At 45.7% G+C, this 12,210-nt stretch overlaps 2 protein-coding genes across 10 annotated transcripts in view; one reads left to right on the forward strand and one right to left on the reverse strand.

Annotated features, from left to right (window-relative positions):
* The window catches only part of CEP170 (centrosomal protein 170), a 102,173-nt gene extending 95,286 nt beyond the window's left edge, over positions 1-6,887 (reverse strand). For 7 of the 8 annotated variants that reach the window (XM_030499420.1, XM_030499419.1, XM_030499418.1 and 4 more), the window contains exon 1: positions 6,682-6,887. The gene's annotated coding sequence lies outside the window, so the exon portion shown is untranslated. The remainder of the gene's footprint in view (positions 1-6,681) is intronic. The other variant, XM_030499414.1, reaches the window with a different exon arrangement.
* A 223-nt stretch (positions 6,888-7,110) lies between these two features.
* SDCCAG8 (SHH signaling and ciliogenesis regulator SDCCAG8) overlaps positions 7,111-12,210 on the forward strand; it is a 112,974-nt gene continuing 107,874 nt past the window's right edge. The window contains exon 1 of one of the 2 annotated variants that reach the window (XM_030499895.1): positions 7,111-7,554. In XM_030499895.1, the coding sequence (XP_030355755.1) occupies positions 7,140-7,554 (415 nt within the window). In that variant the 5' untranslated portion in view covers positions 7,111-7,139. The remainder of the gene's footprint in view (positions 7,555-12,210) is intronic. The other variant, XM_030499896.1, reaches the window with a different exon arrangement.

Raw genomic sequence — 12,210 nt, forward strand, 5'->3', positions numbered from 1 at the left:
TTTAACAAACAGGCATGAATTATGACAGATTCACAACTAATTAATTTCACTAAGGATGCTGAAGTTTCCAGTTAGTGTAGACTTCACCAAAATAACGGCACTGCCTAATTACTCCGATATGGCCCAATAAAATAATTAATATGATGTTTAAAGGACTATATGAGTGTGATGACTGAGCAGCATTTAGAAGAAAATCAGTTTTTGAACAAGACGTTTTACATTTTTTAGAAAGAACTGTAATAGTGAAACAAATACAAAATGACCACAGAGGGTAATATCATCTGTAATGTGAAAACACTGTAGTATTTCCATAATTCATCTATGAACCAATTGCGATCATTCTTCCAAACTCTCTGCTAATCCAAAAGCTAAGGAAAAAGGAGTTCTGGGTTCTCAGTGGTTCCTCAGTGGCTTACTGAATAATTTCTGCTTACAATTCGGAACAGATTTGCAATGAACAGTTTCACAGTCAACTTAGAACTAAAATTCAAGTTGTGTTTTTGACTTGTGAACCGTAAGAACAGTTCTTACGGGAAGGGTTTTACCCTCATGTTACATGACTATCCCCTTTGGAAAACCAAGTACAATCAAAAAACCCCATGATCACTTAAAGAAAGAGGAGAGGGATGGCAGAAGTGTAAACTTCATTAACCTCACAGAGCTGGAGGAGCTTTTTTTGTAATAACAAAAATCTGTAGGACATAAAATTTGAATTATTAGATTAAGCTTGTATACAGATGAACATGTATAAGAAATGAAGGTCTGAAAAAATGTAAGGTGCCATATTTATTGAATTGCCTTTTCAAGATACAGCTGAAGAAGTGCAGATAAAGTGGAAGAAATGGTCCTTAATAGAAATTACACCTGCTTCAAAAGTTCCAGGCAGAAAATAGATGAGAGACTAGCAATGTCTTAGCATAAAATACCATATATGCTTGCATGTTTTTTAGGTCTCCTTTGGCACCAGGTTATAGCTATTCTTGGAGAAAAGATGGTGGATTTGAGTCAGGCCAAAGCTCCACCTATGTGGCCATTATCACACTCTTAGGAAAATTACAGACAAGGGCGGGGGGGGAGGAAGTTAACTAAAAATGCAATATTATCCATTAAGTGTCTCCTAATCAGGAAATTGCATTATAAAATTAAGTTGAATAATTCCTGACATGATATAGTTCCATGGGACCAAATAACCAGTTAAGTCATGGGGGGCAGGGGAGAAAAAGTGAGATTAATGAAGCAATAAAAATGTATGTTCATGAGAAAATAGAAAACATATCACAACATTCCAACTTCCTGCATTTTTCTTCCTAATCTTGAAATGCAGTCTACAGTGAGAAGAAAAATAAGAGATAATTGAAAAGGCTTTGGTTTTGAAGACAGAATGTGTATTTAGATGGCCAAATATTTGCAATTCAATAGAAAGATCAAGAAAATTATTTACGCATGTAATGTTGAGGGAAAAGTCACAAGCACATCTGATTTAGTGAATTCAGTGCATTACTACTTTCAGACCATAATGGTTAGCTAATGGATTGATAACAACTTCTTCATGCAATACCACAGCTGAAGAAATAAAATACCCTGTGCACCTTGGAAATGCCAGGGAGCGGCACCACTTCTGTGGTTATCACTCTGAAAAGCTCAATAATTGCAGTTCTTCCTGGAAAGAAAGAAAATGAGCAGGACCAGAATCTCATTTGAAATGAGGTACAAAATGAGATGAGATGTGAAAAGCCCATCACACAGACTTTACAAAATTCAGCTACTTGTCAAGGAAGATACCCTCTTACTTTCATGGAAAAGATTAGAATATAAAACACGATTGTTCACAAGAATGGAAAAAAGTAAACAGAGGACCCTATTACAAAACCACCAACCCTTACAATAAGCACAGCAGAACAAACTGAAGAAGCTTGACTGTAAGAGGGCTGCAGTTGTTGGACCTGAATCACTAGGCCCACCAGTGCATGATGTTGGAACTCTCCAAAGCACCTACTTAAGGAAAAGTCTATTTTTTTCAGTAAGAATTTCTAAGAGCAGAAAATAGAAGGAGAAACAAAGTTGACAAATATGTCGGGCTCACGTGGGAAAAAACTATCATGTTTTATTGAGTATTCTATGCAGAGGATGAAAAGAGAGAAGATGCTTTATATTTCTGTTTTGAATGAATAAAAATGTTTTCTCTAAATTTCTATCAAATAGCACTTTTCTACAATTCACAGAAATCACACACTTCAAAACTAGCAAGTAATCAAGAAAAAATATGAAAATATTTGAAAAGTCACAGTCTTAAATTCTGTGAAAAATACCAATATTAGCCTGGCACAAACCCCGGGTACAAAGGCCACACCATTTAACAGATCCACTTCTCCTCCCTCTTTTCATAGCTACCTTGCAGAGAAACATTTTTTTCACTCAGTAATAAGTTCTCATGTTTAGGCTGTGACTGTGGACATTCTACATATCAAGGGCAGTAAGTAAAGGCTAACAGTAAGAACAAACCCAGTACCCCAATTACTTTGTTTTCTTGGATTTATACATAACCCACCCCCTCTGACGACAGTAGTCTATAGTGGCACAGGGGACAGCCAGACAAGACAGCTAAGCAGACCAAATATATCTTTGCTACTGGAAAAGGCAGTATTTCCTTCTTCCAGGCTTGACGCTGCTGTCCCTATTCAGCGTACTTGCTCTGGCACTCATCTGACCACACAATAAGATAATTCAATTTGATAACCAAAGGGAGAAAGGGGAAAAAAAAGAATAAAGCAAAACAAAAAGAAAAGAAATAGCTTTCTGCTGGGTTAGTCAAGTGAATTAACTTCTCATGTGTTTAGAAAAGTACCAGAGTCACTGCAACAGGGCAGTACATTCATGCTGTACCAAAACCAGAAGGAATTGAGTAACTGTGAATACTCCATGCAGAAGCATTAAGATATGAGAACTGCTAGTCAGTACCTCTAACATCCACCTACTCTCAGACTTATTTCTTATCCACCATCTAAAAGCCTGCATGATACACCTCAACTTCAGCAATGCAGCATTGAGACCTTTCCCAAACACTGGTCTGCCTCTCTGAAATCTAATTATGTCAGCAACCTACTAAAACATCTTTGTGGGTTTCACTTGAAACTTCTAGGACAAGCTGCTTTTGACATACATGTTAAAAGATACATATATTAATTTAAAATATATGGATTTTTTTGAAGGGCAAACGAAATTTTAATTAAAAAGGACATTCTAATGACAATGCACCTGTAAAATAAAAACACCCTCCCAGCTTTTTGGGGGTAGTTGGAGAAACAAAACTACAAGAGTAAACCAAGTATTTGCAATTTATTTCAATATTTTTATGCATTTATAACAGTGCAACAGACAGATACACAAAGTTGTTGCTTAAACAAGCAGTTTGAACCCTGTTCACACCCTAATTTCCATGTGTTATGTTACAGTTTAAGTCACATGATTACATACTATTTTTCTCCAGGACATCTGCCTCATTCAGCGCACTGGATTGACTCAGATCCAGGGAAACTGTTAGCATTGGGCACTGAAGGAAGCTGCTCTCTGTAGGATCAGCCCATTGAAAATGCATAAATACATAACGATCGGTATCATCATGTAGGTGTTCAATAAGAGCATTATAAACCTAATAGTGAACAAAAGACCCCCACAGGCTCACTTAGCACAGTGAAGATGCGTATCTTAGAAAAGATACATACATCTAACCCTAGCTCCCCGCTAGCAAATTTGAAGCTCCATCCCCCAGTAACAAAGAACTTCCTTTTCTCAAATTTCAAACAGTCTCCTGGTCACAACCATATCAATTTTTACTACATTACGTAGCAAGTTCTTCAAAGCAGGGGAAGTGCATGCCATTGTGTCCTTTTACAACCTCACAAGTGCTAGAAGCAGATATGAGAATTTCTGCAAGTAAATTCTGCTATCTGCACCAATTCAACGCCTCATTCCCCTGTCCAAAATTTTCTAAAGGAAAACCAGAATTTCACAGATTTTCTTGGCTGTCTAGCTAAAGTAAAACAATCCATTTTTACCTCAGTTCCATTCTACCCACAAAGCTAAGAAATGCAGCACTATTGTGGAAACTGTCTTTTTAGGAGACATTAGGGAGATATTACGGTATCAGTGTACATTAAGTACATTTTTCCTGCATTTGCAAGAACTGGAAATTTTACTTCAAAATCAATTTCTGCAGCTACTTATGCCTCAGGTTTCATTCCAGTCATTCAAGGAAGCTTCCTAGGTCCCACCTACAAATGAACATAGACTCTTTCAGTTCACTTTCATAAGCTTGTTCTTTTCGGGATTATAGATTACCATCAGAACTGTTAAAAAATTCTGCCTGACAAGTGTGTTGCAGCTGATGAAGCACAACAGAGCAAGAACCCATTTGTCTTTGCAAGTCAGAATAGAGACGGGAAGCAGCCACTGTCAAAAAAAACCCGATCAGTATCATGATAAAGTAACTTCAGTAACCACTTTTCTGCCAGAATGTTTCTCTTTAAAGGAGTTTCACCTCAACATGAGGAAGCACTTTATGTTGAGGGTGGCAGAGCACTGGAGCAGGCTGCCCAGGGAGGTTGTGGAGCATCTCTCTCTGGAGACATTCAAAACCTGCCTGGACACGTTCCTGTGTAACCGGCTCTAGGTGGCCCTGCCTTGGCAGGGTGGTTGGACTAGATGATCTCCAGAGGTCCCTTCCAACCTAATGATTCTGTGGTAACTTTCAGATTCTTGAGATTTTGACAAAATTCTGTGTATCCTCAGCTACATGATTCTGTCTGTTCAGGCAGGCTTCTCAATCTCCTTCAAACAAAAAGAAAAAAAACAAACAAAACCAACAAAACATTTACATGAAAGTGACAGTGTTTAACAAAAGAAAATAAAGAGTGTGGGGAGAGTCTTTGTAGTAGTTATGTTTAACTTTTTTCCCCATTACATAAAGTTGAGGAGCTTTAATTCCATACTAACACAGTTCAGTTCCAGTAAGACAGACCTCTCAGCACCTGATCATTAAGTAATTCCTATAGGAAACTAATCATAGGAAATAACAGGATATTTAATCATGTCTTAGCTCAGTTTACAAAGACTGTCCCATCCTACATCATTTTACACAGGCAAATCCAGGACCAAGAACACTGTCACGATACCCTGAATGGCATTCCAAAGGAGAAAAGGTATCATAGTATCATGGAATGGTTTGGGTTGGAAGGGACCTCAAAGATCATTTAGTTCCAATCCCCCTGCCATAAGCACGGCAATCACCGCAGTGCTAGAACAGGCTTTTTTCTTTCAGAGTAGTTAAATATTCTATGAGTACCTTTGCTTCCACAGGGAAGAGAACAATTTCTTCAAAGTGCAGATCAGCGGACACTACCTGTCATCTCCTGTCATAAGAGCGCAACGCTTATGTACCTAACTCATCAGCATAGCATCTGCATCTCTTTCTTTCCATAGAGGCGTAAGAACAGACGGACTGATTGTCAGCTCATCTCAATAAACGCTTAAGCACCGCCCGGAGGCTGGTCCCCGCTCCCCCGGGCCGGCACCCACACCTCACACACCCAACGAGCACCCCTGCCCGCCGCCTCGCAACGGGCTGGGCCCGCGGGGACGCTCCGGGGACACGCCGCGAGGAGGAGGAGCAGCGCCCCCCGCCCGGCCCCGCCCGGCTGCAGCGGGCGGCGCGCAGGGGCTGAGGGCGGAGGAGGGCCCCGCCGCCGCCCGCTTCCTCCGCTGCATCGCGCGTTCGGCTCGAGGAACCGCCATCGGGTTTTTGTTAGCTCGGTAACCCGTTCGTTCCCGCGCCGCAAAGACAAAAGTGGGCCCGGCACCGCTTCTCGCCGCCAGGAACAAAAAGCGGTATTTCGTGTGGTCCCCTCAAGAAAGGGGAGATCGCGCCTTCGGGGGAGTACGTTTGAATGCAGAAACATATCGCATTCAAACATTTCCGCCTCGATGGGGGAAAATACGCAGTAAGAGAGAAAGGGAAAACCAACAGATTTTCTCCATCAGCCTTCTCGGGAGACATGATTTTAAGGAGACGGGGGAAGACACCGCCTATCAAATGACCGGCACCACTGACTTTTACATCTGGAGACATGCCACCTCTAGCCGCGGGGCAGATTGTCAAATAGGGGCAACCGAAAAAATAATAATAACAATATAAAAAAATTAAACGTCTGGAAACATCCGCTCGAATCGCCTGCAGGAGGGGAAGGCAGGCTGCGAAGCCCCGGTGCCCGCAGCCCGCCGGCCGAGTGGGTGGGTGTGCCGGCGGCGGCGTCCAGAGCACAGGGCGGCAAAGGGCAGGGAGACACGGGCAGCGGGATCCGGCAGCGCCGCCCGCATCCAGCCTGCAGCGATACCCTGGGGCAGCGGCAGCCCCCCGCCACCGGCCCCCGCCGTGCTCACGAGCGGAAAGGAAGTCGAGGGCGCGGAGCAGCCTCCGGACCCAGCGGGGACGGGGGAGGGGGAGCGGGCTGCGCCCACACCGCGCTACCGCCCCCTCGGCCGGCCGCAGACCCCGCCGCACGGCGCCGGCGGGCGAGAGCCGCCTGACACAATAGGCACCGGGCAGATGAACGGCGCGACCCCGGCCCCTCTCCCCGTCACGGCTCCCGCCCGACCAACGGCCAGGGCAGCAGCATCCTCACTCACCCCTTCGAGGAGGTTCGCCGCGCCGGGGAGGGGCCGTCCCTAGCGGTGCCGCCGCCGGTGCTCACTGAGCCGGCATCCCCGCGGGGCGGGGGCGGGGCGCTCCGGTCGGTGTCCCTCTGGCAACAGCCCCAACGTTATTCTCTGCACATAGCGGCTAACGGGCAGAGCGGGCAGCGGCACTGCGCAGGCGCCACGCGAGCTCACACAATGCGGGGGGGGGGGGGGGTGTGTGTGTGTGTAGGGGGGTGCAGTGCGCAGGCGTCCAGCGCCCCGCTGCGGAGGAGCCGCGCCGCGCCTGCGCCGGCTGCAGACAATGGCTCTCTCCGCTCTCACCGCCGGCGCCCGTGGCGCAGGCGCCGCAGTACGCGGCGGCGGGCGGTGAACGCTGATTCCCGCGCACGCCGTCGTCCGTCTTTCCCCTTCCCCCCCCCCGCCCCGGTCATGCCTGGACCTGCGCTATGCGCAGACACTGCGGGGCCGAGGACGTAGGCGGAAGGGCTGCAGCCCGCGCAGGCGCGCGTGCGGCCGCCATCCCCAACAAAGGGGGGCGAGGAAAGGCCGCCGCGCGCGGGCGGTCGGCGCGGGCTCCGCCTCCCGAGGCTGCGCGGTGCGCTGGGACTTGTAGTTTCGTGGCGGGCCCCGAGCGTTGCCACGGGGCGGCGGGTAGCAACGGCCGCGCTGGGGAGCTGGCGGGAGCTGCGGGTCTCCCGGGAGCGCAGGAAGGCGGAACGGGTGGAAGGGCTGTTCCCCACCAGCGCCGCAGGGCAGCGCCGGCTGTTTTCCCCGGAGCCGGCGGGGGCCGCCTCATGCGGGCGCCCCGCGCGGAGCCCGCCCTGGAAGAGTCCCTGGAGCGGTACCAGAGGCGCCTCCAAGGTGAGCGGGCTGCTTCTCCCGCCCGCCGCTCTCGCGGTTCTGCGGGAGGGCTCCGCCGTACCCGTCTGTCCCCTACGGCGCGGAGCGTTGCGGGGCGGGGCGTTGCGGAGCCGGGGGCCGTGGGGGCCGGGCCGGGCCGGGCCGCCGCTCTCCGGGGCGGGCGTGCTGAGGAAGCGCTGCCCGCCGGCTCTCGGCGCGGCTGGCGGCAAGAGGGAAGTTAGAATCACAGAATCAACGCGGTTGGAAAAGACCTTTAAGATCATCAAGTTCAGCCTTTACCCCAGGACTGCCAAGTCCACCACTAAGTTGGTGTTGGTCCTGCCTGAACCCCATCACTGGTGCAGTTAGTGCCATTGCACGTAGCTGTCTGGACATAACTTGGCTCTGACAGGGCCACTGCCTCTTTTGCTGGGTTTTCTGTTCATGTAAGGGTATACCTGTCACTGAGATTCCGGACGTGGTAAAGAAAAGGGTACAAATTGCTTTTAAGGAGATTGATTATTTCCCATGTCATAACCTGTTTTCATACCTGCTGCCTTATCTAAGAAGCGTGGTATATAGCCTGGGAGAGAGCACTTTAATCTCTCAGCTATGACACCTGGGCTTTACCAGCCTTCAGACTGTCCCTGACTAGCCAAACTAAGTGTCCAAATTCTGAAGAAAGGGAGTAGATAATCTGTGGGTACGTCACCCCAGTTGGTGAAAAAAGTTGTGTTCTGGGCACAGCACCCACACATCGCATGTTGTGACACTAGTGAATTAAGTGTATAGTTGCAATATAGGATATGTTACTGCAAAAAGATAAAGCAATGGAAATAATTGTAAGTAGTTACTTGATATTTGATTCCTAGCAGGTATTTTATATTTCCTTTTCAAAATAGCATCAGTTCTTTGCACTGAGTATGGATTTTATTTGCTCTGGAAGATAGAACTTTGAAGAGTCACTTCTATATCTATTCACAAGATATTTCTTTTTAGAGTGTTTGTGATTATCTTTTACCTAAAATATTTTTTCAGGCTTATTTGCTTGCTTTTATGCAGATCTGGGAAGAGGCTACGCTGTTACTAGAAAGTTTTAATAAGTTCATGTTCTCCTTCTGTTATAGCTCTGTGGTTGACCTGCCTTTCATTTTAGGCAATGAAAGCCAGCCAGTGCTAGCTAGTCCAAATGGTGGCATGCAGGCAGTGGAGAAGTCAGGTTTCTCCTGTTCATCCTTATCTAGGGACATATGGAGTTATGTTCGTGTCTTGGAATTCTGGAGCTCACAGGTAGTGTGCTGTGCCAAACATCCATCCTGCTGGGGCATCCACCCGCCACTAGATACAGTGGTGATGTTGGGCTGCTTGAACTCCTGAAGATCTAGATCCAAATTTGGATCATTCCTGTCATCTGGATTCTGGAATTTCAGGTGGCATGCCTTGAGCATTATTTGATGGTTTTGAAATACAACGTTCTTAAACTGCCTGTAATAATTAACGTTATCTAGACCCAGGCTGATATATGGCAACAGGTTATTACCACCCACGCTGGAGATCAGAAGAATCATTTTACAGCTTTATTCAATTTGATGGAAGGGTGTATAAGTTCTCAAAAAGTAATGGATTATTTCGATGCAGTGACCTTTTTTGTAAAGGGAAATAAATCCCTCAGAAGACTGGTACATAGGGAGCCCAGATGTTCAGTGGAGCAAGTATGGTTGGCCAGAGGACAGAAAGCTGGACTGAAAAAACCTAAGACATAACTGGTCTTAGAGCCCAACTGGGAAGTTCTGATGAAATAACAAAGGTCCTGTAACAGGGCTTTTCCTGAATAGCATGGACCTGTTATGATGAAAGTCTTTAATGTTGTGTGTGTAATACAGAGTTAAGAGGGTGGTACTTGTACAGTTGGGGTTATTAGGTTACTGTGTAAACTTCCATAGAATTGACACCATTTCAAAGTCTTTGGGAGATTATAACATTTCTACTAAAGTTATTCTCAAGGGAATAGAAGTGTTTTGTAAAGGAGAGTAAGTGCTGTGCTGTTGTATTCACATTAATAACTAAAAACTGGCAGGCATGGTGTGAATGTCCAATGGGCCTTCTAACTACACCAGTGCCAAGAGCAGAGTGTGATGGCTTCCTACTGCTTTCCCTTTTTCTCCCAACAGCAGTAAATATTTGGAGAAGGCCATTTAGAACCCAGTTCTTTGTTTTTGGCATTCACCTGGTTCCTTGAACAGAGAACTATTAACTTACTTTTTATGTTGAATTTTCTGCCTGTTTAGTAAACAAACAGCACTGGCTTGCTTTTGGGCCAGAGTCAGTGTAAGAGGAGGAATAAGGAAGAGGAAGACCATCCTTTTTAGGTACAGTGCCTGGTAAAACATCTCGTAAATCTGCCCTAAGAAGATGTGGAAATTATGTGCTGTGTTCCACTGCATTACCAAGTGCAGTGTCCTGCATAATTCAGAGAATGAAGATGCAAGCTCTAAAAGCAACAGATGAAAATAAAAGACTTGTACAAATAAAGCTGCCTTTTGTGGCTGCTTTATGTGACTCCAGAAATAAAGCAGGAGAGATGTGAAGTCAAAGCTGTCCTAGAAAAATGAGTATATGGCCCAGTTACACATTGGCTGTGACACTGAAGCAGCCAAGAATTAAATTATAAATGGTAATTTATAATTGTAAATTTTTGGCTTATGCTTTTTATTTGGCAATTGTTTCTAAGTATTCTCCTGAACAGAGAATGTAACATTTATTTAAGGGTGGAGAATTTGTCAGAAGGATCTGAGAAACGCTTGGAGTTTCTCACATGTGAGGGACTCCAGATTTTAGGCGTATGCTTTATGCTCTGCAGAAAGGGCTGGTTTAGGAAGTCATGACAATGAATGCTGCAGCTCTAGACAACAGTTTCCTCTTAAAGATGATAGTTTGGTAAAAACTGTGTTGAAAACCACCTATTTCTCATATAATGCAAAGCAACTATGAAAACTGAGAAACCAAATTAAATGGATTCATAATTTTGAAACATCTGAGTGTTGAACACGTTAGGACTTCTTGAGGTTGGCTAATGAACAGCCTTGTGTTATTATTGTTTAATGTTTACATGTAAAATCCTAGTAGCATAGGTAGCAATTGATAGGATACTTTCAGTTTCAAAACTGCCATGTAGTATGTTAGTAGCATGGCAGCATACCTGTTTTTGGCAGACAGTGAAGAAGAATAGCTGCATATTAGAATTGCAAGTAAATTCCGAGACTGCAAAACATGATAAAAACTTAACAAGCAAATTCTCAGTTTCAGTATTTTTTAAGCAATTATTTGGGTCAAATGCTACCCCAGAAGAGGTGCATGATGTACTATTTCAAAGTGTCAATAGAAGCAAATTCAAAGTTGATATTATTTTGGACAGTAAAGTTTTCTTTAAATCATAGAAGCATAGAATAGTTAGGGTTGGAAAGGACCTTAAGATCATCTAGTTCCAACCCCCCTGCCATGGGCAGGGACACCTCGCGTTAAACCATGTTGCCCAAGGCTCTGTCACCCAAGACTCTGTCCAACCCGGCCTTGAACAGTGCCAGGGATGGAGCATTTACCACTTCCTTGGTCAACCCATTCCAGTGCCTCACCACCCTAATAGTAAAGAACTTCCTTATATCTAACCTGAACTTCCCCTGTTTAAGTTTGAACCCATTACCCCTTGTCCTACTGCTAACTGACAAAGAGTCCCTCCCCAGCATCCTTGTAGGCCCCCTTCAGATACTAGAAGGCTGCTATGAGGTCTCCACGCAGCCTTCTCTTCTCCAGGCTGAACAGCCCCAACTTTCTCAGCCTGTCTTCATACAGGAGGTGCTCCAGCCCTCTTATCATCTTCGTGGCCCTCCTCTGGACTTGCTCCAACACCTTCATGTCCTTTTTATGTTGAGGTCACCAGAACTGTACACAATACTCCAAGTGAGGTCTCACGTGAGAGAGCAGAGTAGAGGGGCAGGATCACCTCCTTTGACCTGTTGGTCACGCTTCTTCTAATGCGGCCTAAGATACGGCTGGTTTCTGGGCTGTGAATGCATGCTGAAGCCAGCTCATGTTAAGCTTCTCATCTACCAACACCCCCAAGTCCTTCTCCGCAGGGCTGCTCTGAATCTCTTCTCTGCCCAACCTGTAGCTGTGCCTGGGATTGCCCCGACCCAGGTGTAGGATCTTGCACTTGGCTTGGTTGAACTTCATGAGGCTGGCATTGGCCCACCTCACGAGTGTGTCCTCTCTGGAGCTACCTACATCGGCAAATGACCATTAGTGGCCAAAGAGGACCTGAATCTGCCGCCGTCCCCTGTGAGTCAGCTGCTCGCACCAGCTGAGCTGCTGGCTCTGGGGCAAGTCCTGTCGAGGACTTGAGGCTCCCTCGGTGGCTCTTGCTGCTCAGAACCGAGGCTCATCTTTCTATTTTCACTAACTGGTGTAATTGTCTGTTTTATCAGTTACTGTTTCACATAACTTTTACAGTGTTAATTTTTTAAGGCCTAAAGAATCAGTGTAATTCCTTCTTTGCTAATCTTCTAGGGCTGTTTTCTGATTGGGAACCATGGGATATCAGAAAGTGAGCTGTTTGTTGAATTTATAGCCAGTAATTTCTAGTCGTCTTCCTAAAAACATGATTAGAACTGGACTATTACC

The sequence above is a fragment of the Strigops habroptila genome, chromosome 10, assembly GCF_004027225.2.
Source record: "Strigops habroptila isolate Jane chromosome 10, bStrHab1.2.pri, whole genome shotgun sequence".
Classification (NCBI taxonomy): domain Eukaryota; kingdom Metazoa; phylum Chordata; class Aves; order Psittaciformes; family Psittacidae; genus Strigops; species Strigops habroptila.